Here is a 26829-nt window from a genome sequence, read left to right as displayed (position 1 = left end):
AACTTTCAAATAATGAAATTCTCAAGCTAAATCAGGAGTTTGACAGCTTTACAATTTGCTTACACTATCTCCTAGAAAATTCCTTCAGATGAAAAACATTTCCAGTTTAACCACACTGCTTGATTTCTATTAGAAACAAGTGACTGGAGGATGCCACGTACTTCTCAACCCAGCAAAATTCATCACAAGACCAACATCAAAAGTCCCCCCCACAACTCCAAATTTTCCTTGAGATTAATAATGCAACGCAAGCCAGGGTGGCAGTGGAGGGTAGCAGATGGGACATGAACCCCAGAATATCCTGTTATATCCCATTTAAGCTAAAATGAAAGTCAGAGCTCATAAGAGATATAAGATAAGGCAAGAAGCCAGAGGAGTTTACACACAAACTCTAATTCTGTTTAAACAATACAACCATTCCTGGTATCTGCAACTAGACAGTTGCATAGAGCTACATGAAAAAATATAAATAAAACCCATTATTTAGTGCAACAAAAAATAGTAACATTTAAAAAAATGCTTTTTTAAAAAAATTATGAAAACATGAGGTAAAGAAAACAGAAAGGACATGAGAAATCCAAATACACTTTTAAATTTGGTTTTGTAAATAAAGACATTGGGACTACCACGTGTTTTTCGGCTCATTTTTGAACCAGGCACATCATCCAGGAAATAATATTTGTTATTTGCTTGACTGTGTATCCAGGTCTGTAGAGGCAATAAAGATCCCAATCGGGCACTCTGGACACCTCCTCATGCAAATAATTTCCTTAAGACTAGGCTCTGTAATTTTGCATATCACCCCAGGACACTGGTGATGCACGGCACTGAAATATGAACATCCTCCATGCTATGAAACAGAAGCGCTGCATCACTTTCAGAACCAACATCTACAGCTAAGCCCATGATCCACCAGTAACCGGTGGGTCTCTTCCAACCTGGTTATTCTGTGATTCTGTGATCATCAGCCTCATTTTACTGAATGAGAAGCATCAGGACTAGATTGGGCCAGTGCCTGGCAACCAAGCAAGTCAGCCTATGGATGCACAAACAGCAAAATTCTAACTAGAAATTAGGAAAAATATTTTCATGACAAAGGTGGTCAAACACCAGAACAGCAATGCTCTGTTGCCCAGAAATGCTGGGAAATCTCTGTCCCTGGTGACATTCCAATTCCAACCAGACATGACCTTGAGCAAACTGACAAAATTTCACAGCTGATTTAACTTTGAGGCTGGCCCTGCTATGACAGGGCCAGACCAAATAACTCCCACAAGTCCCTTCAACCACCGTTTATTCTGTGTTTCTACTGAATATCACAGTTTCATTGTAAAGGGAAAGATAGGAGTAGGGGGAAATGGTTTACTCTCAAAATACTCTGCAGCTTTAAAGCTGAGTGATTCAAAAGGTCAGATGGTTAGTTGGGGAAAGGAAAGAAATGTCATGTTCTACTTTCATTACCGCCCACTGTAGCTTCACAGTTGACTGATATTCACAAAGAATATGAACAGTTAGATAAAAGCTTTATCTTGAGCTGGCTGACAGTGTTGCCTGTACTACTTTCTTATCCATTAATTAGAGAAGATGGTAATAGCACAACAATACAGTTCTGCTGTATTCTTAATCATTCACCATCTCCCTTTTCTATATACTTAATATTAAACATACTACCAACAATTATTAGCTCTACCAGCGTGTCAGAAAATGTCTAAAAATGTCAGAAAGAATTATTGATTGAATGCAGTGAAGAGTTCATATTGCTGTAGCTTTAGTACAGCACCACAGAAATGCTGTGCTACATTATCTTCATCGATATCTGCACTAAACAAGGAGCTGACAGACTTCTCAACAGCAAGGTCCAAGACCACTAGCAGGGAGCCAACCAGGCTTTTGTGCAGCAACACTTACAAACTAACACGAGAATGCTGTATTTTGCCATCACTATTGGCTTCAATATTAACTTTTAAACAGTCAGCTGAAGGATTTATTCTTCTTCCACATAGATTTCTATACATTACAACTTCCACGCTTAAGAAGTGTCATTATATGTTGCTTCCTACATTTCTGACATCCCAGCCAAGCACCCCACAGCCCAATGTAGTTTTCAAAGGCTGCAAGCAATGTAATTGCCTTGTTTGGTTTTGTCTTTGTTTCCCATTACACTCCCCGCAACATTTACATTTGAGAGATACTAAGAGATGTGAATATATACAGTTCTAATTCAAGCATAACAAACTATAAAAACATGCAGAAGACAGTGTTCAGATCCAATTATTTTGGGGTTTAAGATCTGTTCCAAACAATGAAAAACAGTTACTTCAGATAAAATGCTTTCACTTCATCTCCATAGCTTGAATACTCCAGTGCTATACTTTTCAAATTACACAAGTACGGCAGCAATAAAAAACCTGCTGAGTCCAAATATATTTTACTGCTTCTCAGAAAAGTCAAACATCAGAAGAGAAATCTACACTGAGGTTGCACATAACCACTGATTTTAAATAAGCAACGCAATCTTAAACAATTAAAAGATATTCCACTTCAATCAGTTAAGGCATAAGTGATTGCAGAACACTAAAAACTTTTAAGAACTGCCTTTGATCACTTAAACTTTTCTGACTAGTTGATAATTAGTAGTTATTTCAAGCTCCAAATGCAACCATGATTACACAACTACGTGTGCAGCTTGAACAATGAAAAGAATCTACACTCCTGACCTCCCCTATCTCATGCTGCAGCGCTTATCTATGTACACGATCTTATTTTAAAGCAAGCCTAGTAATTTTGCCCAGTTTATTTTTCGAACAGCTAAAGAAACAATGGGGAAAGAAAGAAGATTAATCAACATGTTTGTATTCTGTTACACTGACTTTGAGGTTTGAAACAAATGATTCAAAATTTATCAGTTCTTATTTTCTGTTTAACAAATAATGATTTCTCTCTGTATCACTAATGGAGCCTGAAATTAAAATGGATTTTTAGTTGAGCTCCTGTTCATACGCTGGTGTCATCATCAATACCAGCCTCGCTCTAGGAACAAGATTTATCACAGCTATCCATTACACAGAGGCAAGCTGCTTATAAAAAGTGCCAGGCATATTCCCAAGAGTCTCACAAACGGGACCAAGCACCAGGGTTACATAAAGTTTGAAATTCTCTAGGACTTCATTCATTGCACTTATAAATCTACAGTTAGATCAAACTACTGCTGCTCCTGAAAGCAATGGCTTAACACTGTAATTAGGCTTAAACCCACATACAAATTGAATTTCTCTACAATTCCTGAAGTTCACTGTAAGTACTCAAACCCACCTATACAATGGTGAACCCAAACATCTTTATCACAACACAAACGATGTGGTAGCTGTGCCACGAAGTACTGCCAAATTCTGCATTATTTTCAGGCACTTTTTGTGCAGGTCAGTAAAATACAATAGCTTGACTGAGGCTGCCTGCACAAGGCATACAATTTTTAAACTCAGTCTAGGAAAACAGTCTGTATCAAGGCAGTTTGGTCACCACTTCCAGAGACCTTTTCAAGTGCAGAAGATACAGAGCAATTCTTTTTCAAATGTCACATAATCTGAGCATTTTAGAAACTGTACAGAGTTTTGTTATTGCATTTCTACCGTACCCAAGGGATTAGAGTGTCTACATCTCTCTCAATACAGAGTTCTTTCATAAAAAGTTCCTTGAAACAAGTTAGAGGAAATAAGATCGGGGCAAAAAAAAGCTCTTGCAGACTGTTTAAATCCTATCTGTGTTTTTTGTACAGACCAGAGTCTTCAGACAAATACTCTTCTCCCTCCCCCTACGAGTACAATTTAGGAATGAGAGCACTCCATTATACCTAAGGGACATACTCATTTGAGGTCTATTTGGCATAAGGAAATGAAAGGACTGAAAAAAAATTTAGCAAGAAAACATCAAAGCCAAATTAAAGAGCATGCTGTATTCTAATGAATATAAAGTAACTTCAAATATGGACTTTCAACACCTCTGCACACGGTTTTTACAAGCCTGTAAGACACATTTTTGCCCCAAATTGTCCTTCTACAAATTAAGAAACACAGGCAGCTTCTACCTGCCTACAAGACTGCCAAATCCTGCTAATAACCAGTGCAATTGTTCCAGAGAAGGTCTGCAGAGCAAGGCAACAACGAAAGAGAAAAAGTGACATTTATAAGAAAGCTTTATCACGAAACAGAACATACACAAAAAGAATAAATATTCTAAAATCATGCAGGTTGCCTGGTATTGTTCCTAACAGCCTGATTTTAAGAATTTAATCCAGGTCATACCTCCTTGCTCAGAAAGAGGTTGATGAGGTTAATGCAAGGATAGCTACCCAGATGCTAAGAGTATATCCTTTGAAAGCACGTTATGAAATGAAACTGATTTCACAGGGGCCAACTACTTGACCATTAGCGTCTAACATTCTGCATCAAACTAAGCAGTTTATCATAGGATTACAAGGAGATTACTGAAATGCATCATATAAAAAAACCCCTCCAAAACAGATTTTGACACAGTGACAGCCTGTAAGGAGGAAAAACATACAAAATCTGGTAAAAACCTTAGAGCCTTTTTAACTCATGCTCAAATCTTCACATAGCCATATTTTTATATTTCAACTAATACAGCAGCTTGCATACATTATAATCACAGGATTTTAGTTTCAATTATTTTTTTCTGTCTCATTATCAGTACTTACTAGCTCAATAAAAAGTTATTAGCTGAATATAGCAAAATCCTACTTAATTAGGAACAGAGGACTGAAAAGAACCTCCAAGGTAATTGAATCCAGCTCCTTGCTCCTACTGGCAACCATGACACAATTCTTTTCAGAAGGTCATATTAAAATCACCTGGCTTCTTGGTCTGCTAATCTTTTCGGAAAGTTATTCCAGGACAACTGTCTTCCAACAGTCAGAAGACCTCCAATTTCCATCCTAAACCTATTAATATGACAAATTACTTATCTGTCCTTGGATTAACACAAGATCACTGTCACAAATGATGTAAGTACTTCAGAGATACAAATGTCACTAGTAGCACTGTAAGTGTAAAAGAAAATGGTACACAACAGAAATAAAAAGCATGTCACTGCTGAAATAACACTGTTTTAAACGTACAACAGTAGTACGCAAGTACTTAAATAAAAAACATATCTTCAGTTATCTGCCAACTACATCCAGCAGTTACAACACACAACAATAACAAAAGCAGTAAAAAGGCAGCGTGGGATAAAAGCAAGTAGTAACACTATCAGAGAGGTAGCTTATAATTCTATAATTGTTGCTGAAAAGCTAGGACAAAGCTTTCTGGTTTTTCATTTAAAAGGAGTGGGGTTACTCAACATTTGTTGGCTGAAGTAACTATTACTTTGACCACATAGGTTTCTATATAAGTTACCTAATACTGCAACATAGACACATACACCTTCCCCTCATTTAAATTCATGCTTTTTTAAATACCAGAAACACTGTCACATACTTCAGCTTCCCCTGTTTAAAACTTCTTGTATTAAGCACTGGAATGGATTTCCACATACATTTAACAGAGAAAACTACAAAGTCAATAATAAAGTTTTCCAGTTTAATACTGCCTTAGTCTTCTTACATCATATATTTAAAGATATTAATAGAGGCCCTAAAAATAAGCATCATACAGAACAGCCAGGAGAGATACCTAATACTCAGCAAAATGCAGTCAAGGGGATGATCACCATAGCTATTTTTAGCAAGAATAAAAATTTCTTCTAGGAGTTAAAAGACTAATTAATTTTGTGGGAAAATTAAAAGGTTGAAAACAAAGTATATCAAACGCCACAACTGGCTGGCATCTGGGGTTACACCTCAGCTCCCTGGCACGTGGCATTCAAGTAGGAGGACCCTACTTTTGGCATCCCTCATTTCAAAATTCTGCTACATTGAAATTGTGAAATTTGTCACTTCCAGGCTACTTAGCAAAAGCATCAGAAAGCAGGAGAAATTACAGTTAAAATTGAAAGGAGACTTATATAGAAACTTAAATGTATTTGTATTCCAGCCTTACATAAAATATAAACAACATATCAATGTTCCACAGTGCCAAAACCAGTGGCTCATTACCAAAATCAGATACAAAGGAAATCTTCACTTCTAAACACCTCTAAATCTATCATGTTACTTAAAATTAAAACAAATAATGAAGAAATAAACTGATACTTTTCAGAATATTAAGAACCACAATACTTGGGGAAAATGTAGAAGTTTCTTCAAATGTGACTCAAGTTTGATTACATCATGATTTCACATGAATATTATTTCAGTCTTGAATGCTATAATTACACAGTAACTTGAACATAAATCAGCTCTGGAAGATTAAAGAAATATGAGAATTGATAGCACTTAGTTTAATTGATTTAACTTTAAAGGCAACCGGTGAGTTTATTCTTTAGATTTGAGCACAGAATAAAAACTTCAGCTGCGGGATTTATTACCTAGTATAAATGAGCATTCTGCAGGAAATTTCTGAAACATTTTGTAGGCAAAGAGAGCTTCAACAACGTTTAGTTATGAAGTTAACTACCCTGCACCTAAGCTTATGTAATTGACTAAGACAACAGAAAAATAAATCACAGCATGAAGAGGCCCTTAGGAGCTTTTCCACAGAGTGGTAACAATACAGAAAATAAAACCAATTTGCCTCATTCACACCAGTTTGTAAGCACTGCATTTCTTTCAGTATCTGAAAATGATCCTTTGTTTTCAGTAATTTTTTTCCCAAAAACTATTTACATACAGCAAGCTATAAAAGCTTTTATTAAAATCACTATTAAACTCAGGATAAGAAATCTTTAATTGTCACAACTTTCCTGAAGTGACTTACTCTCAGGATACCTGACAAGAAGTAAATGTTTTTTCCCTTTTTGACAAAAGCAAGTGGCAGTCTTCAAACAATTCACTGTGGAGAATGTATAGTCCAGTCAAATATTTAATGATTTCCATCAATAAACACCTCCAAAAGCATTGACAGGAGTGAAACAAAGTGTTTTAAATCATCTTTGTAATCGCTTTTACAATTTCATAAATGGTACTTGTAGCCCTGTAAAATAATACACAAACTTTTATGAGGAGGAAGTGCGAGATGACACACATAGTTAATGCTCATTCAGAACTATCTGCACAGAAACAAACATACCAAGCCCCAAGGAGAGCTTATCTGGTACCAAGATGAGGCTGGCAGTATCAACAGTCCTCAGTTAATTATTTCTAAAGAGTAATAATTAGCATCTGAAGGAGGGGGAGTAGTTTGTTCATTTGTTCAGATCCTCCTATGCAAGATATTCTAAGTCTTACCACTTAAAAGCTGAAGTGTGTTTCCCTTGGCAGAGGTGTCTGACGGGGGAAAGTGAGAAATCCTCCTTACAAACTAAAAATGGCATAGTTCTAAAGTGGCAGTTCCCAAATGTTCTAAATATTTTATTTAAATAAAGGAACAAAACAGGCCATAAGTATAATGCTCATTTTTCAGATTTTTTTATCCATTCTTAAAGGAATAAAAGCAAGGCAACTGGGAGCTGGGGGCAAAGCTGTGCAAAATGCCATGAGCACTGCTAAGAATGGATGCTCCCTGATCCAGGTCTGATGGACCCCAAGCGCATTCCAGTGCCCCTGGCAGAACAACCCACAGAGCGAGGTCCAGGGTAAAGCAGCTGCCAGACAGCTACTCAGCTTCTCAGGCAGGTTCTACAGCTTCTGTTGAATGCTGTGCTGCCACAGCTATGCTGATATTGACACCTGTACTACCTGATAAGGTCAAACTGCATCTACACAAGCTGCAATCCTCACGGGAAATGCCGTGCTTACACACAGGTGACTTGCCCAGCCTCCACTCTCCACTGCAAAACAGGAAATAATAGCATTTCATCAGTAAGGCTTGAAGGAATTCATAAATTTTGGAGGTTCTTTCATCTCGCAATAATCTTCTATTACCATAAAGCATTTCAGATACATCCAGCGCATACAGAAACTAAACTGCACTTATACAGCACGAGGCTGCTCACAAAAATCCCTTGCGCTGATGAGCAACGTAACACAAAGCTCTTCAGGCATGTTAAACCACGTTCCAATACATTAAATGCCCCATGAAGAATGACAGAATTTTCCTACACCACACAAAGAAGAGTCATTTTTATCATAAGATATCCATAAATAAAAGGCTGTAATGTCACAACACACAGGATGGGGCTTCCTAGGTTACTACTAGCCCACACCAGATGACTGTTGTAAGTTCAGTGTGATCTGTAGAGAAAAAGATGGAGGTCACATAGAAATAAATTTATAATATTATAATTAGAATTTCATCAAACAACTACACCTCCCCTGGAAGCGTTTAAAAAGATGAATGGATGAGGTGCTGAGGGACATGGTTTAGCGACTGATGGGAATGGTTGGACTCCATGATCCAGTGGGTCTTTTCCAGCCTGGCGATTCTATGAAAACAAAAATCCTGTCAAAGTTTTAGTTTCTTGAACGCATTCCTTCTTGAAGTTTGATATTCAAAGTGTTCTAATCCCACAGAAGACCCATACCAAAGCGTAAACCCAACTGCCTGGACACCGCAGGAACTGCTGCCTGCTGACCTGAGCCAGGGTGTCCAGGCAGGTTCCCAGCTCTCCTGTTTATAGCACTCAACCTCTGCCAAGCACCTCCTGCTCTCTCACTGCTTCCTGTTTCTCATTTCCTTCTCCTGCATGAATACATTTTCACATGAATAACTATTGTGATGGCACAAATTCAGGGCAGCTAAACTCTTGCCAGGCACAAATCCCTTCCAGGGCGGGAGAGAATTAGCCCACACAAGTTTCACCCCAGATGTTGGAACTATCTGGGCTCTAGAGGCACAGTAGGGCAAGCCAAGGCATTTCAGGCTAAATAATTCTGCCTGGCTGCTCCAGGCTCCAGCACAGCCTGCAGGGAAGCAGGCTGGTATGCAAGCATTTGCCATCTCCAAGACAAGGTATGTACACTCTCTCCAGCCTGAGAGCTGCTAAACTAGAAAGAATCTGATTCAAATTGAGGTCAAAGAAGGAGATGGGAGATGAAAAAGGTGTTCCAAGATGAGAGAATCCATGTCCGTAAGTGCAAATGATTCCAGAACTGAGAAGATGCATAGCTATGCTATATGCTGTATTTTTAATATATGTTTCATTCCATCAGCTTCAAATAAGGAAACATCCCAAAGATGGAGATAGCTTGCTGAATTTGTTCCTATCTGCACAAATTAGTTACTATAAATAGTTTTTCCAGGCTTTTTAAGATGCAGCTGTACCAACTTTCCACCAGAACTGCCAAGACATCCATTTACTGCACTGTTGTGACATTACTTTGCATCACTGCAAAGGTTGTGACAGTATCCCACCACCATCCCCTTTTATTCTGAATACACCCTGGTCTCACATTTTAATCTTATTATCCTTAAAGATGGGACACTATCTGCAACAAGCTTTTAAAATGTTTCTTCTCTATAGACAGAATCCAACAATGATAAGATTTGGTTAGTGTGACTGGAGAAAATTTTGCTGTGTTAATCGTGACACAAAACAAGTGCCACTGTCTAGAAGGAGGATTCTAAATTTTAGAATTATAGTTCAAGTCATGCTCTAACCTTAACATACGTTAGTCTCTTACTCAGAACCTTTCAGCTGCTAACAGTGATTTAACAAAGCCAGGGTAGCAAGCACTATCAGTACCCATAATAATTTGTATAAAATCTCAGACCTGCATGGATTTTGTGAGTTAAATCCTGTAAAAGACTAAAACAGAGGAAGCAGTGCAATGACTTGCCAACCTAAATACATAAAGTCTTAGAACTATGAAATCAGAATTTAAATTCACACCTGTCAAGCAAGTGATAAGATGGCAATACTGGAGCAGCGACAAGCTTGGGTCCGGCATGGGCAGGGCTGCTGCAGTTTACAGTAACTCATCACAGAACTGAATTATCGCCAGCTAAATGGATGAACTTAGGAACAGATTACAGAGGAGCAAGCAGCCATTGAGAAAAGTATCCGTCATACATTTGTTCTCATTTATACAACCCTCGAGTCATATAGCATCCTACAGAAAGCAAAGAGGTTTAGAAGAGAATACACTTTCCCATCAGAAAGCTAAACAGAACAGTAAGATAACATAATTCATTCTTCAAGTATAGCAAGTCCTAAGAATAATTCCTCATTGAAAGCCCAAATTAACTGACTCTGCTTTTAGACAATGACCTTCTCTACAACATTTTGCTTGGAAAAAACCACACAACTTCCCACACCTTATTCTGCACAATAAAGAGCAAGGGCATACACGGGAGAAGCTCTGATCAAGCAACACTGTACATACTCCCGTATCACTGCTCTGAATTGTGCCGTTCTGTTCTTATACTGACTCATCCCTTAAATATTCAGAGTCCCTAGGACAAGGATTTTTGTAAAGCATAAATACATCTTTGCACAAGACTTTGTACCACAATAATTATTAGTCTAACATATAAATGGGACTCAATGCAGTCACATTTTTAATGTTTTGAAGAGCCTTAAATGCAGAAATGCATCATGTTATGGTCTAAAGACAAAATTTAGAACAACTGGAGACATTTTTAGCTCCAAGTACCACAAGCACATTGCTATCTGCAAGCCCATATGTGAAGGGAAGTCCTAAGGGTATGCATACACAGGTTAATGAGCAAAACTAGAACACCCGGATCTCTGATAAATTTCTGTCTTTTAAACATATCTGTAATCCAGAAGTAAAAAGATGAGTTACCACAGACCTTGGTGTTTTCTCAGGAAACAGCATGAAGACTTTACCCCTAAAATAAAACACTACCTTCACAAACAGCGCTTTCCGTAACTAACCTGGAGATACAAATGCAGTTTTAAAAAATGCACTAGTTCAGCGCATTCTTCAGGAGAAAGCTTGGAGCTTCTCATCAATACAAAACACATTTTGAACACAGCTGCTTTGAAGCCAAGCAAGCTTTGATGTTTTAAATTGTTCAACAGAATGTCTATGTAAACTGGTCTCATGAAATAACTTATCAAATAAGATATGCAGAGAGAGGGTTTCACATTCCAACTCTACTTGAAAGCAATTCATATTTTAAAACCAACATCGACTAACTTTAGAACCATACATTATGCAGATACTACACGTGTTAAATAATGAACGTTCTACCTTTCCTAAAACCAAAGTCCAAAATATGCATTAGCAAAAACATTATTTTCTATATTCAGCCTGAAATTTTTGAAGGATTCATTACCAAGGGTGCTGAAACATACTGACATTTTATCCTGTGTTAACAAGTAATAGAGAACTCATTATCCTCCTTCAGGGCTCCCACTTCAAGTGCCACATCAATGCTTTCCAAAGTCCTGGTACTGTAAGTGCCACTACGCTTTTAAGATCAGGTCAGTGAGGTTGGTGGCACTTGTGCAGAGGGAGAGTGAGGTGGTGAGAAAGGGAAAAGGCTGGAAGCACTTGCATCAGGGCTACATGACGGACAACTTCAGAATTAGGACATGCTGTTATAAAACACAGTAGGATATCAGTTTCTGAGAGCAGACGTGTGGCCTTAAAAAGCATCCTCATGGCAACATGGATTATGCCATTAAAGCAAATTAATAAAATATCAAAGTTGAGGGCGAAGCAAATGCTACAGGGTTGATTCACAGTCTTAATGCTTTGCTTTTGAATGCAGAAATTGAAAGCAGCCTTTAAAAATCAAGCAGATAAAACCTAGTGAAGTTGAGACTGAATCGGGAAATATAAGCAACTAAACCCTGTCAGATTTAACTCTTGGCAAGCCACACATGCATTTAGGCTACTGCCCACCAAGTCACACAGAGGCAGTTTTCAAACTGACAGAAAACATGCACAAGCTACAGAATTCACTTATACAACAGTCGGAGAAACAAAACAGTTGGAGAGAAGCCACACGAACCGAACTCCAAGTAGGTCTGCTTGGATTTCTGAAAAGAGCTCATTCACATGTTCCTCACTTTGCTGTTCAGCACAGCTGCTTCTAAAGCCACTCCCCATTCTAGTAATGTTTTTCCCATCCTATTTCACAAAAGACTTAAACATATTTCCAACAGATGCGTTTTGTACTCTAGTAATTTAGTGATATTTCCTGATGACTGGTTAACACAAAAGCTGTAGCTGGTTGATCCAAAGATTGCATCTGTTACCCTGCATCTCACCATTAGGTCAGAATGAATTTCTAACTGCACGAAGAGATACCACAGAAGAATAAATTACTCTGTTTGCAAGTCCTGACACAGAGATAAATAACTTGCCCATGCCACAAAAGCTAGAATTAAGGGCTCTCTGTTTTCAAGCAAGATCATTCTCTTTGCCACCATCCATTCAATATCCATCATTCTCTTAAAGTAACTGCGTACAGCAAACTAACCTGAACAACAACTTGTTTTCAGAGGACGTCTGCACTGCAAATAAAAGTAAATATTAAAGCCTATACTGTTCACTGCAGATTAAGGTCAGATCCCAACAGTTGTTCCACATCAAACAACATAATAGAGAGACATTCATTGACCACAACACTGACCCATTCATACAAAGCAGCTTGCCAGTTCCAGGCTTTAAAATATTAAGAACATTTATTAGCTCAACATGAATACCACCCTGCACTCTTACAAAGAGTACCCCTGACTGCAGAACTGACAAACTCACATGAAGTATGTTTTGGAAGTTCTGGAAATCCATCAGTTACACTACCTGCTGGACAGCCTAGTTTCCACTCCCTACACGTCACATTTGACGATTCTAAAATTACCCCTACCAATTTTATTGCCGATTTCCTTTCATTTTGCCACACTAAATGTCCAATGATCCATAGGTCCAACACTGCTTTTTAATTATTACAACAAAAGCTTAAGCATGATAGCACACTTGCCCCCTGATCTCTTCAAAGCAAGGCTCAATGAAACACAGGCAATGGAAAGAATTCAAAGGTCAGTATTTGCATAAGTTGAATAAAAACCAAGAAAGAGCAAGTTTTATTAAAAAAATAATTTTACAGTAAGTTCTACAGTTGGTACTCTTTCTAATGTATTGATTTAAATTACCAAATAAGATCCATGGATAGTGTTTAGGACTTAATTAAAATTTACTGATCATATTTATCAATGCTTTTTGCAGAAAGCTTGTTTATAGAAACCTGCATAAACCCAATTAGGCCTCCGCAATATATTAATGATAGATGATGAAGTCTTTCATATCCTTCATCAATCTTCAGCTACACATTTACTTAAATAATCAATACTCCAAGATTATGATGTGCCCATAAATTCATGGCCTTGCATCAATTAATCTATTCACTCGATATCTACTGACGTGAAGTCTCAGTCACTGTCAGTCACATTAACCTCACCACCCACACTTTATTGTTCCTTTATCGGGATTCAAAAGCACTTAAGATGACAGCAGCAGTCAAAAGCCTTGGGACTTAATATGCCCGTTATGGGACTGGGTTGTTAAAAAACTGGCTCTGTATTTGCAGCACATGATTATAAATTTGCGCAACAGAGACCCAGAGAGAAGTTTAAGGCACAGGCAGGCAATGGAAGAATCTGAAGTCAAAGACCTTCTACAGAAACCAGGAAAGGGATGCAATGGTGGCAAAGGTTTGCCCTCTGTCTTCCCAGTACAGAAACGGCTCTTATCAAATATTTTACAGTGTTCCTATTACATTTTCTGGTCTATTAATAAAAAAAGAAACCTGTACTAGGACAAGGTATACTGAGCAAAAAGTCAAAGCCAAGCATATCTGCTCTGTTATACATGTCCCAGATACTAAACAGTCCTAAGCTTCCAGGAATGTCCTGTTTGATGGACTCTCAGTAGTACCCCTGAAACTAACTGGCCTTGTGGTCTTCAGACTACTTGCTGTCAAGTATCCAAATCCACAGGAGCTACATAGAACATCTGCTGCCACAAAATGATGACGCAGAATATACCAAATTATGACCAAAATACAAGCCTAATGTATTTATATTCTAACATAAAACGACACTTGGCCTCATACCAGTTTTAATAACATACAAAATTCTGGTGTTGCAAACTGTTCAAAGAAACACAAGATGAAGCCTAATTAAATGAACAAAATTTCATACAAACATGACAACTGTTCCTCATTATACAGCATCAGGAAGCTGACACGAGACTTCAGTTCTGCAGAAATCTTAGAAATAAGCTGTGCTGACTTCTGCAGGTACATTAACAAGGGCTAGCATCACTTCTGCAGCCTACAAGATACATCAGGCACACCTGCATATTTAGGAGAATAAAACACTTAAAAGTGAAACACCTGGCAACAGCATACAGAACAGCAGACTGTAAAATCATCTGATGCAACAGCATGCTGTGCAGTTGACACAAGGACTGTATGATTATTAGGAAACAATACCACTTCCAAGAAAAATATATAAAACATACTCACCACTTCTACTTTAAAACCTCTTCAGCAACTACACTGGTTTTCTATGCTCTTTTTATAAAGGTAATTTGGGGATATTACTGCATAGGCAATTCAGAAACTAACACTGAAGAACCTATACTATTTGTAACAATACACAGGTCAATTTAGACAAGCAAACAGCGACACAAAGAATCACTATAACAATACTGCCTTTTTGCCCACTGATATAAGAATGGAATTTTAATAAGTTTTCATATGTATCCTTAAACACACTTTTATTCCCCAGGGTCTCCAGCTGCAACAGTTGTGTGTGGTTGTCATGGAAATAGGATGCAAGGGAGATACCACAAGAAACAATTCAACTAAGCTGCACAACTAGATTTACTGAGCCTTTATTGCATTTTAAAGGCTCACAGCTGAGGATCTCTCAATAACAAAGATTCTGAGCACTATCTAGGCATCAAAATATTTGAAGTAGTACATAAACGAAATCATGTTGTTCTCCCTTCTTTCTGTAATCTTGCAATATTTGTCTCAATGGGCCTATACATACAGAGAACAACTGAAAAATATCCATGCACTGGAGCATACCTTTTGCTTCCTACTGTGTTTGCATCTGCTTGTAATAACAGAGAAGTTTGATTTTATAAAAATACATCCAACAGATGTAACATGTAAGAGCTGATGACAAGAAAGGAAGATATAAAACTGACATACTTGGAATGCTCTCAAATTTAATTCATTTAAAGTAAAAGTTAGCAAACAAGGTAAGTGCATTCCAAAATCTGACTATTTTCAGAGCCCATCGAAAATTCAATCAACTAACCTGCATAAATAGCTGCAATTGAAAAGTTAACAGCTGATAACCAAGTCCCAAGACCTCCCAGCCTATACAAGTCTTCAACAAGCAGTGTTGAAATCAGTTAGAATTATAATGTTCCATTTCTACAAGGATTTAAAAACACTTAAAGGGTCGTTCCCGTTAGTAATTATACACAAGAGAGTCTTTCAATCTCAGACTTTCATGCTTTCTGCTGCAGATATAAAAGCTGACAAACAGAGCCCAAAGTATCTCTTAGATAACTTATTGTTTTTGCCTTTCACCCTAAAGAGAAACAACCCACACAAGCAAAAATAAAAGAAGTAATTATCAACGCATCCCAACAGGGAAAATATTTCTGCAGATTTCTTTCCAACATTTCATTAAATTTTGCTCATGGCATAGAAGTCACTTACATCCACAAAAATCTTGTTAAAATGAACACCATATGTGGCTGCATATCAGCAGTTGATGAGCAGTACTACACCAATGCTTTATCTTGCCCAGGATTCAAACCGGTTTATCTGTAAACTCAGAAGGAGCTATTCCTCCCACATGTTCAATTAGAAGCTGAAGAGCTTCACAGAATTACAGTCAGTTTCTTTTAACTGGAACACACTGCTGGGACATCCAACTGGTCCAAGTAAACAAAACAAAACTTGACATGCTAGAAGTGGGGGAAGGGTGAAGATGGTTTTGTCCTTGAAATGTAACAGAAGAAAAAAAACTTGTGCTTAAAAAGATTTAATTATGTTGCAGGTTTGATAAGCACAATATCACCAAGGAAATTTTCTAGAAAAACAAGTACAATGGCATATTTCTCTGTTTTACTGTCACATTCTTTCTATGTAGAGTGAATTGTATATTTAGTGATTGTGTGTTGTGCATGGATTTATAGATTTTCTCAGTGATGCACGATTGCAGTAAAAGTCCTCACAAACATAAGCACACGTACCTATCCTTTTCTGACAGAGATATCCTATTGTCCTTTCTACAGAGACAGCATATCCCCCTCTCCACCCAGGAAACAACTGCTGAAAACATAACCTATACATCTACATTATGACGTACTGCTTCTACAGGAACAGACCTAAGAACTAGACACCCATAAAGTCCACATTTCAGGGACACTAGATGAGCTGCAGCGTGATCCATGAATCAAACACTCCTTAGCACCTGCAGGACATTAAAAATGCTGCTGTAATACAGCTTTCTGTGTGGTATCATCCACAGGGAATCCAGTGTGTGCTCCAAGACCACCCAGCAATGCGAATCAAAACACTATAAAAGCAGGGATGACAGGGATCCAAATTTCCAAAGGGCCTTCCTTCCTGATCTGAACCAACACTAATGTATTTTTGTCCTCATTAGGACTCGTGAGCTGCATCTGCATGTCAGTGCTGTTCTCAGTAAAAAACTGGAACATGACTAATTTTTCAGAGATAGAAACAGAATCTCAATTTACACTGGTATCAGGTAATTAACAGGACCATATTTCCATATACTAAGGGACATATTGCAAAGGGAAGGAAAGGGACAGCCAAAGAAGCAGAAGAATAAATAAAAGCTGACAAATGTACAAGCAGCATCTTATCTGCATGCTTATAATCTCTGTGGCAGATAATCTTCAGATCATTAAAATTACTGTCCTTTGAGAAGGAGTCCACAGATAGACAGTCCACAGATGAGGCTGAGGGCAAAAGGCCAATGGAAAGGACGAAGCTGGCTAGAGGAATCATGGAGACAGTCTGTGCACAGATAAGATTTATGCTCTCAGGTGGTTTTTTCTGTTTTTATTGGGGTTGTAATGCATGTGGGCTTTGCTCTGGGGGTTCCATTTTTTAACAGATACCTCCAAGTTATATGCACAAAAATACACTAACGAGTCAGCTGCTTTAAGTGCATCTTCCAGTTCAGAAGATTTCATGCTGACCACTCAGTTACACAGAGAGCATAAGCAGTCACAAACCCTCAGTGACTTCCATGGAAGTAATTTCTCAATCTCAGGTTTATAGAAACAATAGTCAAAACTGTAGCACGTGACTAATCAGTAATATACAAAGAAAAACACATGCATTATTCAAACTGTCATCTGTAATATCTGATCTCGCCACAAAAATGATAATGGCACAAGAGAAGAAGTTCCGGCACAGTGAGGGGAACTTACTTTGCACCTTATGCACCCTTTGGCAATAACACTTCCAAGTAAGGAAGACAGGAAATAGCTTTATGAGAAGCTACACAGCAATGTAATACATTTTTCTTTATTAGTTTTTTTTTTTGTTGTTACAATGGAGAATGAAGACACTGAAATCAACAGGAAACTGTTGGTAGGAGAAACAACTATCAGGATACAAAATCAGAAGCTAAGCTCTGATCCATACACAAGAAAAAAATTAATTGTGCCACTTCCTCTATACACGTTATAACAGAACTGAGGATTAATAAAACCTGAACATGTCAACCAAGTCACAGGTGTTCAGGGGCTTCAAATCTTCAGACCACAGATACAGCAGTACATATTAGTTTCTCAACCACCTCTCTAAAGAGACCTTTAATACAATATTTTTAATGAAAATCTATGATTTAAGAAGGAGGAAGAATCAGTCAGTTCTTTGGTCTTTTCACTGTAGAAGAGAGGTCAAGAACTAGTGGATAAAATATAAACAAAGCAGAGGAAATGAAGTGCTGTCTTAAAGTGCCAATGCTATGATATTTGCAAGGACAGTAAAAAAGAATAAAATCGAACCATTTCCATCATTAGTGAAGTAGTTACTAAAAACATCCAAATAACCAGAACCAGGAATGATAGAAGTGTACCTAGCAGGACACGAGCCCTGTCGAAAAGCTTACCACATCGACTTCAGATGAAATTCAACATTCAGAAAAAAGTAAACTGAAAATAAATTGAGGGAAGAGAGCAAAAAAAAGTGGAAAACGCAAAAGTTGCAGAGATTAGCTAAACACAATCATCTGCTTTAATTGACTTGTCTACTTTTATTTATGTAACTTTGAAAACAAATGTGAAACTTTTCCTTAGCCAGTTATTACCCTTAAGCAAAATGTATTTCAAAGCCAAACTACAGCAGAATATTGTACTTCAGCAGGCCCTGCAGAAATCATGTAGAACAGGGAAATTTTGCAGTCCATAACTGCAAATTTTGACCATTTGGGAGAGAACTGCCAACAAGCCCTTTATCAGTAATGTGAGTTGATCACATTCATACTACTGTAACTAAAAATATTTTTACCTCCAGGAACGTGCTGAGTCTTCAGTGCTGAACTTAAAACCACCTCTAAACAGACATAAATACACGTTCTTCAACATATATTCTTCACGTCCCAGTGAATCACTACTTGTTGTGCTCTGCTCACCGCAAAAGCTTTTCTTACAAATTAAACAGAAAGAAACAAATACAGATTATACTCTTGAGTATAACAGTGCCTATTGAAAGAACGATAAGGCCAAGATTTAACTTAAAAGCTTGCTTAATTTTAGAGTCTGCTTTCTTAGAAGAAAAACTTCGATACTGTAGCAGACTGAGAAGCAGTTTGGATGTTTATTTTTCACAGTCCCCTTGCAGTGTTTCCAGGTGCACATCAGAGAAAAGCTTTCAGTATTACAGACAGCTTGTTGTCCCGCTTGACAACATAACAAAACAAAGCATAACTTGCTGAAATAATCTTAGCGTCATGTTTTCACTACTACAAAGACAATCAACAGAATACAGCAACAGAACAGGAACTCCTGTTTCAAAAGCATGATATTTTAAATAGTTCATGCTCATATAAATCAACAATAAAACACTGTTTTCAAACAGCAAAATGCTTCCCAATAACAAGGGGCAGTAAAAATATATTCCTTAGGAGAAAGTAATACAGCTGAACTCTTTCCAGTTCATTTTCAAATTCACATATTACCAAAGATGGGCCCCAACCTTTTCCATCAATATTTCTAGATCCCAGACCTTCTCTCTGAAAAACTTATTTCCAATAATGCAACAGAATTCTGCACCTTCCCCATTAAATAATGTATCACAATTCATAGCAGTAATCCTACATAGCCATTGCTAACAGGTACAGTAGCTAACCACATCATAATGTATGTATTAAAGAAAGACAAACTAGCTAGGAGGCAGACTGTCTCTTGCCAAGCATCTGTGGAGTAATAACACACCCTGAACCTCTACTGCATTACAGGTATTAAAAGCTGTACCAAAATTGAATTTATTGTCTTTTGAAAATTCATAGGAACTTTGTAAAGCTTTTTAAGGAAATAAACGCAAATATTTCTCTTCAATTCCAAAGAACTCATTTTAATAGTTTTTACATAATACTGAAACAGAACACTAGAGCAGAAATGTAGGCATTGAAATCAGAAAACCAAAATTATTACATGCAATCAAAACAACGTGTTCCAAGGCTCAAAGCAAGCCTAATGAGTAAAGGTATGAATGGTCTAAAAAAAAAAAAAAAAAAGCTTATTACAGGATAGTATTGAGCTTTAAAGTAAATAATGTTTAAATTTAATTCTAAAAGTCCTTTATTTTGACAGCAACAAAGATTCTTAATTAATAAAGTCTTAATTAAAGAATTACTAACACAAATATTCATAGAATAACTGAAGTTTCTTAGAGCAGAAGCATCATCTGAATTTGATGCATTACTATTACAGACCTTCCTTCTACCCTCTAGTAACAAAGGCCAGAAGAATTTAAAACAACTTTGGAAATAACAAACCCACCTGCTCACCATGGGTGAGTTGGACTGGATGGGCTTTGAAGGTCCCTTCCAACCATTCTATGAATTCCAATTTTTAGCTAGCTTTATAAAAATTAGTCCTCATCTGACAAAACTATTCCTAGCTCTCTAAAATTGAGCTGATAGAAGGAATTCTGGCCACTGAATACAAAATACTGGAAATGAACTGCCATACCAAATTGGATGTGCGGCTCAGATCAGTGGATCACGGCCAATTTGAGCCACTAGCTGCCTGGTTGAAAGACAAGAAAATGTCAACATTGTACAAACTGCAAAGTTTAAGGTAGATAACTGTATAATTTAAATGCAGCCCAATTATTTTCAGAATACCAATGGAAATATCTAATGAACATATAAATAATTCCTGAACTAGGAAACGACAAGCGATGAATGGGATTCAGAAAGGCAATTCCACTCCCAACTGAGGACTACAGGTTGATCAATCTACAGCAGTACTCCAAATGTGATGAGCAGCAAAAGAATGGAGGATATCTACAGATTTAGTATTAACATCTTCGGACATACTATGAATTTTGCATACAAATTCCTCTAAAGCCAGGTTTGCATGCTTATCTTAGTAAGGCATGCAACATTTTCACTGTATGTGTGTCTCTGCAAGCTTCTGCTTGCAGGAAGAAAGATATTTATTGCAACATCTTTAAAAAGCATCCTTCTTTTACACTCAGTTTCTCAGAGGTTTAATTTCAAGAAGTATCAACTTACATCAAGTTTCGCAAAAATACCACAGAATCCATAATTTCACCAACTACAAAGCAAAAGCAACATTCAGGATAGTTGAACATGCTCTAAAGCATCAGCAAATAACCATTAGAAAATGTAATGAAAGAAACAATCAAAAGGCTAGCTAATGAGTACACAATGTACATCTGCAGGTGAACTGACAGGAAAGAAGGTGGGGCAAGAGAAAGGGATAGCAAAAGGCCTCATCTTAAGTAAGTATATGACAGAAAAAAATATAGTTGGGTGTGGTTATTCTATGATTAAATGCTAAATAATTGTAAGAATTTGGCAAAAATACAGAATATATGAGAATACAGCACATCACATTCTGGCTTTCATATGTATATTTATCTCTCACTATAACAGCTTTCAGTTTCTTAAGGTTAACAGAATATATTAAATTGGTGATTTTGTAGGGGTGGATTTTTTTGTAATTGAGTATTACATAAAAGAGAAAAATGCTGCCTGTCCTAAAATGTAGTTCAAACCAAAGGTCCTCCTAAACATACAGCGTATGAAAATTAAAAACAGGGAGTTTGGGTTATGAAAAGAAGCCATATGACTAAAAAGGGAATCCATTTTCCAAAACGCCCACACAGACAAGAGCTTCTGATGTGAAAAATGGTCTCTGCAGAGGCTAAATTGCACAGATTATTTTCATGAAAAGTTAGAAGCTGCATACAGGCAGATTATATGACATTTACTGCAACGAGATTTAAAAAAAACCCCCCACTTTGTATTATTACAGTATGAACAATTACTTGATTGTTCAATGTATATTATATAAACACCAGTCCTTATTCAATTGAATAATTGTCTTCCTTTAGAATTTACATAGACAGAGATGCTTGCTTAGATTCTCCAGGCTTGTTTTCATCTTGCTGCGGGCAAGTTTTGGCTGCTTTCAAAGTAAGATGCAACAACGTATGCTAGCCAACAAAGCACTTGTGGCTTACCTTGGCACTGAAATCCTTGTTTCCCAAATCCCCTGTATAAAAAAATAAAAAAAACCTGTCTTAGTATGTTCATAATTTCTTGTCAATGATCTATAACAACATAAAACCAGATTCGTATGAAATTACTTCAGGTTTTGCTAAGACAGCAACAGATTTTAAAATATACAACACAGAACAGCCCACCCATTCCAAAGCAAAGAACAATAGCTGTCATCAGCTATGTAATTTCAGCTTCTGGCAACATTTTTTTTTTATTATTATTATTTTACAAGCTATTTTGGATCTACAGTTATCATCTGCGATTATTGCATAATATTTCAACCCGTTTAATATCATACGTATACTTAACAGCAATGCGAAACATTCCAAGTTCTAGCAAAGGCAGATAAAACCAACCAGACTCAGTTTTTCATCCAAATTTTGGGACTGGGTGCCAATGGCTGTTGTGTGCCTCAGCTAGATATCAGCCAGTTGTATGGAAAACAGATAGGTCAGAGGGTTTGCTTGTTTCAATATAAAGGAGAAGACAGGCCTATTGGTTTCATGTTGATTGTTCTTCCAGCTTCCTTGCTTCATTTCCATAACAAAACAAACGTGTGCAATACTTCATCAATGAATACAGTGACACACTGGATATGTGTATCCAGAGCCCCAGCATATACTATACTTCTGGAAAAACTGCACTGTTGTCAGTTTTATTTATTTGCTTTTCTTTAAACAGTCAACATTCTCTTTCCACAAAAATAAATGTTTTGAGTATCCTCCCTATAAACATTTCTCTATGTTTTCCCTCTTTGCAGAAGTTTTTTCACTCAGAGAGCTGGAGCTGCTTGCACTTAAAGACAAATGAACCAAAGCTACAGAGGCCAGCCAGTAGGCTGCACGCAATTAACACCACAAAGTTAAATTATAAAGATTGTGGAAATGTTTTTAAAAAATATTACATCAACAATTTTTCCATTTTTGTAGTTATTCGCCTACAGAAGGGAGAAAACCTTTAGTAGACTATTACTTCAAGTGGAAACTGAAGTTACTGGGCTTTGTGCATTTCTACACAACAGTCCTTACCCACTATTGTTCTAAGTGGGCCTAAACTGAGAGTCCCAGAAGAAATATAGAATTATTCATTTATTCAGCAGCAGGTGTGACTGTACTATACTGTCATCCTGCTGCCATTATCACTTGCCTTCAAAAAAGTAAAAAAAAAGTCCTGGAATTGTGCAAATGCAATTGCAGGAAAAGCAACAGCAGGAGTAAGAACACAAAACAGACTTTAGATAATTTTCTATCCTTTTAAACAGACTTACTTGTAAAGAACATTCTTGCATTATCTATTCTGAAAGCACAGTCATTCCTCAGCATGTGAGCCAGATTCACACCCTAATCAGCTGCAGGTCACTGCTCCCTGAGCAGTTACAGCACATCTTAAGCAAAGGGTCTTAAAATAAATATCAGCACTTGAGCAACAAAGCAGACAGGTGAAAGTTGTTTAAAGAGGGGAAGGAAGCACTAAACTATTTTGGTAAATATTACCTGGTCAAATGTAATCAAAGAAAATAAATTTTTGTAGTTCATTAAAAAGTAGGATTTGCTACTTTTTATACCTTAAAGCATATGTTAATTGTCACATGTCACACTGGAAATAGAGAAAGCATATTTTATGGGGTGTGATGCTTACTGAAGAGCTGCCCATCTTCAATAGGGAAAGGAAAAGTTAAAGTTGTCACACATCGATATGATGATCACTAGCAAGACAAAAAAGCAGAGCTACTCGTGCTGCCTGTCACCTACAGGACACTCTTTCTTTTTCAGGTCCATCCCATCATCAGGTGCCTTTCCTCATAACAGTATGCCACTTCGTCTTTAAATTGTGCTCGATATCTGCACAAACACAGCCTGACAATAACTCTGCAGCATCCTTTCACACCTCCCAATCCACTCTGGTTTAGATTAACTTTGAACCGGTTTCTGAAGGTCTCTCACTTTTACAATACAAACTGTGAGATTTGTTTTTTCAAAAATAAAAAAAATAATCTGCAAAGAAAAAAAACAGCTACTCAAGAAGTTGGCTCGTTTCTCCTGCAGTCTACTATCTCAGTTTTCTTCCCTTTCCTCGCCTTCCTTACTCTGAAAACATATTTTGATCATTCCTGGAGCGATCACAGTCTTTTCTACAGCATGAAAACGGTGGGAAACTCAATAAAGAAGGGAAGGTCTGCACCCAGATGCATAAACGTAGAGGAAAAGAGCAAGAAACATAGGAAAACAGCAAGAGGCGAGCTGGCAGCGTGCAGACCCCGCTCGATCTCGTCCACAACTTCAGCTACAACACATCACAGCTCGTTTCCAGCAACAAATCCCGCAGCTACAACTCGAGCAGCGGAGTAAGGATGAAACCAGGGCAGCTCCGCACGCCCACGGGAGGCGAGGGCACCCAGAGCTTCGTAATCAGGGTGTTGGTAGCAAGTTTTCCACCCCTCTTCTCCAGCAGGAACCCTTCTCTTCAAAAAAATAACCCCTCCCTTTCCTAAACACGTAACGCAGCAGCGGTGTCACCACCGTGTGCTCCCAATCTCCCTGCCCCCGCTCCGCAGCGGGAGGGGAGAGAGCAGATCGCAAAGTTTCAAGGCAAGGGCTGCGGCAGGAGCTGAGCCGCCCAGCAACACCCCCAGCCCCGAACACACCCCGCCCGGTCCCCAGAGCAGCGGCTGCGGATCCCCGGGCTGAGAGAGAGCGGGGCGAGAGGGGAACACACACCAGAGAGGGGGAAACGGAGCTGGGCGGTGGGGCTGGAGCTCCAGCTGGGAATGGGTGAGGGAACACAGAGCTGGGTGGTGGGGATGGGTGAGGGATCACAGAGCTGAATGGTGGAGCTGGAGCTCCAGGTGGGAATGGGTGAGGGAACACAGAGCTATGTGGTGGGGCTGGAGTTCCAGGTGGGGATGGGTGAGGGAACACAGAAGTGGGTAGTGGGGCTGGAGGCTCCAGGTGGGGATGGGTGAGGGAACACTCAGCTGGGTAGTGGGGATGGGATCACAGGGCTGGGTGGTGGGTCTGGAGCTCCAGCTGGGGACGGTTGAGGGATCACAGAGGTGGACGGTGGGGCTGGAGCTCCAGGTGGGGACGGGTGAGAGATCACAGAGCTGGATGGTGGAGCTGGAGCTCCAGGTGGGGATGGGTGAGGGAACACTTAGTTGGGTGGTGGGGATGGAGGTCCAGATGGGGATGGGATCACAGGGCTGGGTGGTGGGTCTGGAGCTCCAGCTGGGGACGGTTGAGGGATCATGGAGCTGCACGGTGGGGCTGGAGCTCCAGGTGGGGACGGTTGAGGGATCATGGAGCTGGACGGTGGGGCTGGAGCTCCAGGTGGGGACGGTTGAGGGATCATGGAGCTGGACGGTGGGGCTGGAGCTCCAGGTGGGGATGGGTGAGGGAACACAGAGCTGGATAGTGGGGCTGGAGCTCCAGCTGGGGACGGGTGAAGGGACGAGAGGCGAGGAAACAGAAAGCTGGATGATGTCCCCAGCGTGGGTCCCAAGCCCCAGCTGCAGCCTCCGGGTACGAGGCACCCGCGGGACCCGGGTGCGGGGACTCCGCTCCGCAGAGCGACCCCCGTTCGGGGGCTCCCGGGGCAGCGCTGGGGGAGCCCGGGAGGAGGCAGCGGAGCCGGGGGCAGCGGGCAGGGGGAGCCGGGGGGGACTCCTCACCAGATGAAGTCGGTGCAGTGGCTGCAGAAGGTGGGCTGCTTGAAGAACCGCGCGATGAATTTGTGCTCCTTCACCTCGTGCACGTTCTTCTGCCTCAGGGCTCCCTTGCGGGCGAAGCGCCTGGCCGCGTCCGGGGCCGCCGCGGGCTCGGAGCCCGGGAACACGTCGGCCATAGCGCCCTCCTCCTCCTCCTCCTCCTCCCCCCCACCGGCCGCCGCCGCCGCCCCGTCCGGCGCCCGCCGAGCCTCTGCCGGGAGCTGCCGCCGCCCCGCCTGACGTGGAGCGGGGCGGGGCGGGCCGGGGGCGGGACCGCCGGCACCTGCCGCCCCTCGTCAGCCGCCCCCGGGGCAGCGCCGGCCCGCGGGCACCGCGCACGGCAGCGGGGAGCGGGGCAGGAGGGCACAGGGCAGCGGGGCGCCCCCCCCCCCCGCCATCACGGACACACAGCGGAGCTCCCACACACACAGAGGAGCTCCCCTCGCACACTCACACACACACAGAGGAGCTCCCCCCCCCCCACACACACACACTGGAGCTCCCCTCACACACTCACACACACACACAGAGGAGCTCCCCTCACACACACAGAGAGGAGCTTCCCTCACACACACACACACACACACAGAGGAGCTCCCCTCACTCACACACAGACACACACAGGAGCTCCCCTCACACACTCACACACACACACAGAGGAGCTCCCCTCACACACACACACACACGGAGAGGAGCTCCCCTCACACACACACACACACACAGAGGAGCTCCCCTCACTCACTCACACACACACACAGAGGAGCTCCCCTCACACACACAGAGGAGCTCCCCTCACACACACACACACACAGAGGAGCTCCCCTCACACACACACACACACACACAGAGGAGCTCCCCTCACACACACAGAGAGGAGCTTCCCTCACACACACACACACACAGAGGAGCTCCCCTCACTCACACACAGACACACACAGGAGCTCCCCTCACACACTCACACACACACACAGAGGAGCTCCCCTCACTCACACACACAGAGGAGCTCCCCTCACACACACACACACACAGAGGAGCTCCCCTCACTCACACACACACAGAGGAGCTCCCCTCACACACACACACACACACAGGAGCTCCCCTCACACACACACAGAGGAGCTCCTTTCTCTCACACACACACACACTGGAGCTCCCCTCACACACACACACACACACACAGAGGAGCTCCCCTCACACACACAGACACACACAGAGGAGCTCCCCTCACACACACAGACACACACAGAGGAGCTCCCCTCACACACACAGACACACACAGAGGAGCTCCTCTCACTCACACACGCACACAGAGGAGCTCCCCTCACACATACACA

General features: G+C 40.2%; 1 protein-coding gene across 2 annotated transcripts in view; it reads right to left on the bottom strand.

The window, feature by feature from the left end:
* PRKCA (protein kinase C alpha) overlaps positions 1–25708 on the bottom strand; it is a 131543-nt gene extending 105835 nt beyond the window's left edge. For both annotated transcript variants that reach the window (XM_069872543.1, XM_069872544.1), the window contains exons 1-2: positions 25460–25708; positions 21753–21784 (exon numbers count right to left, since the gene is read on the bottom strand). In XM_069872543.1, coding sequence (XP_069728644.1) covers positions 21753–21784; positions 25460–25632 — 205 coding nt within the window. In that variant the 5' untranslated portion in view covers positions 25633–25708. The remainder of the gene's footprint in view (positions 1–21752; positions 21785–25459) is intronic.
* Positions 25709–26829: the final 1121 nt, after the last annotated feature.

Source organism: Phaenicophaeus curvirostris, chromosome 19 (genome assembly GCF_032191515.1).
Source record: "Phaenicophaeus curvirostris isolate KB17595 chromosome 19, BPBGC_Pcur_1.0, whole genome shotgun sequence".
Lineage (NCBI taxonomy): Eukaryota > Metazoa > Chordata > Aves > Cuculiformes > Cuculidae > Phaenicophaeus > Phaenicophaeus curvirostris.
This window is presented reverse-complemented; position numbering and strand designations above follow the sequence as displayed.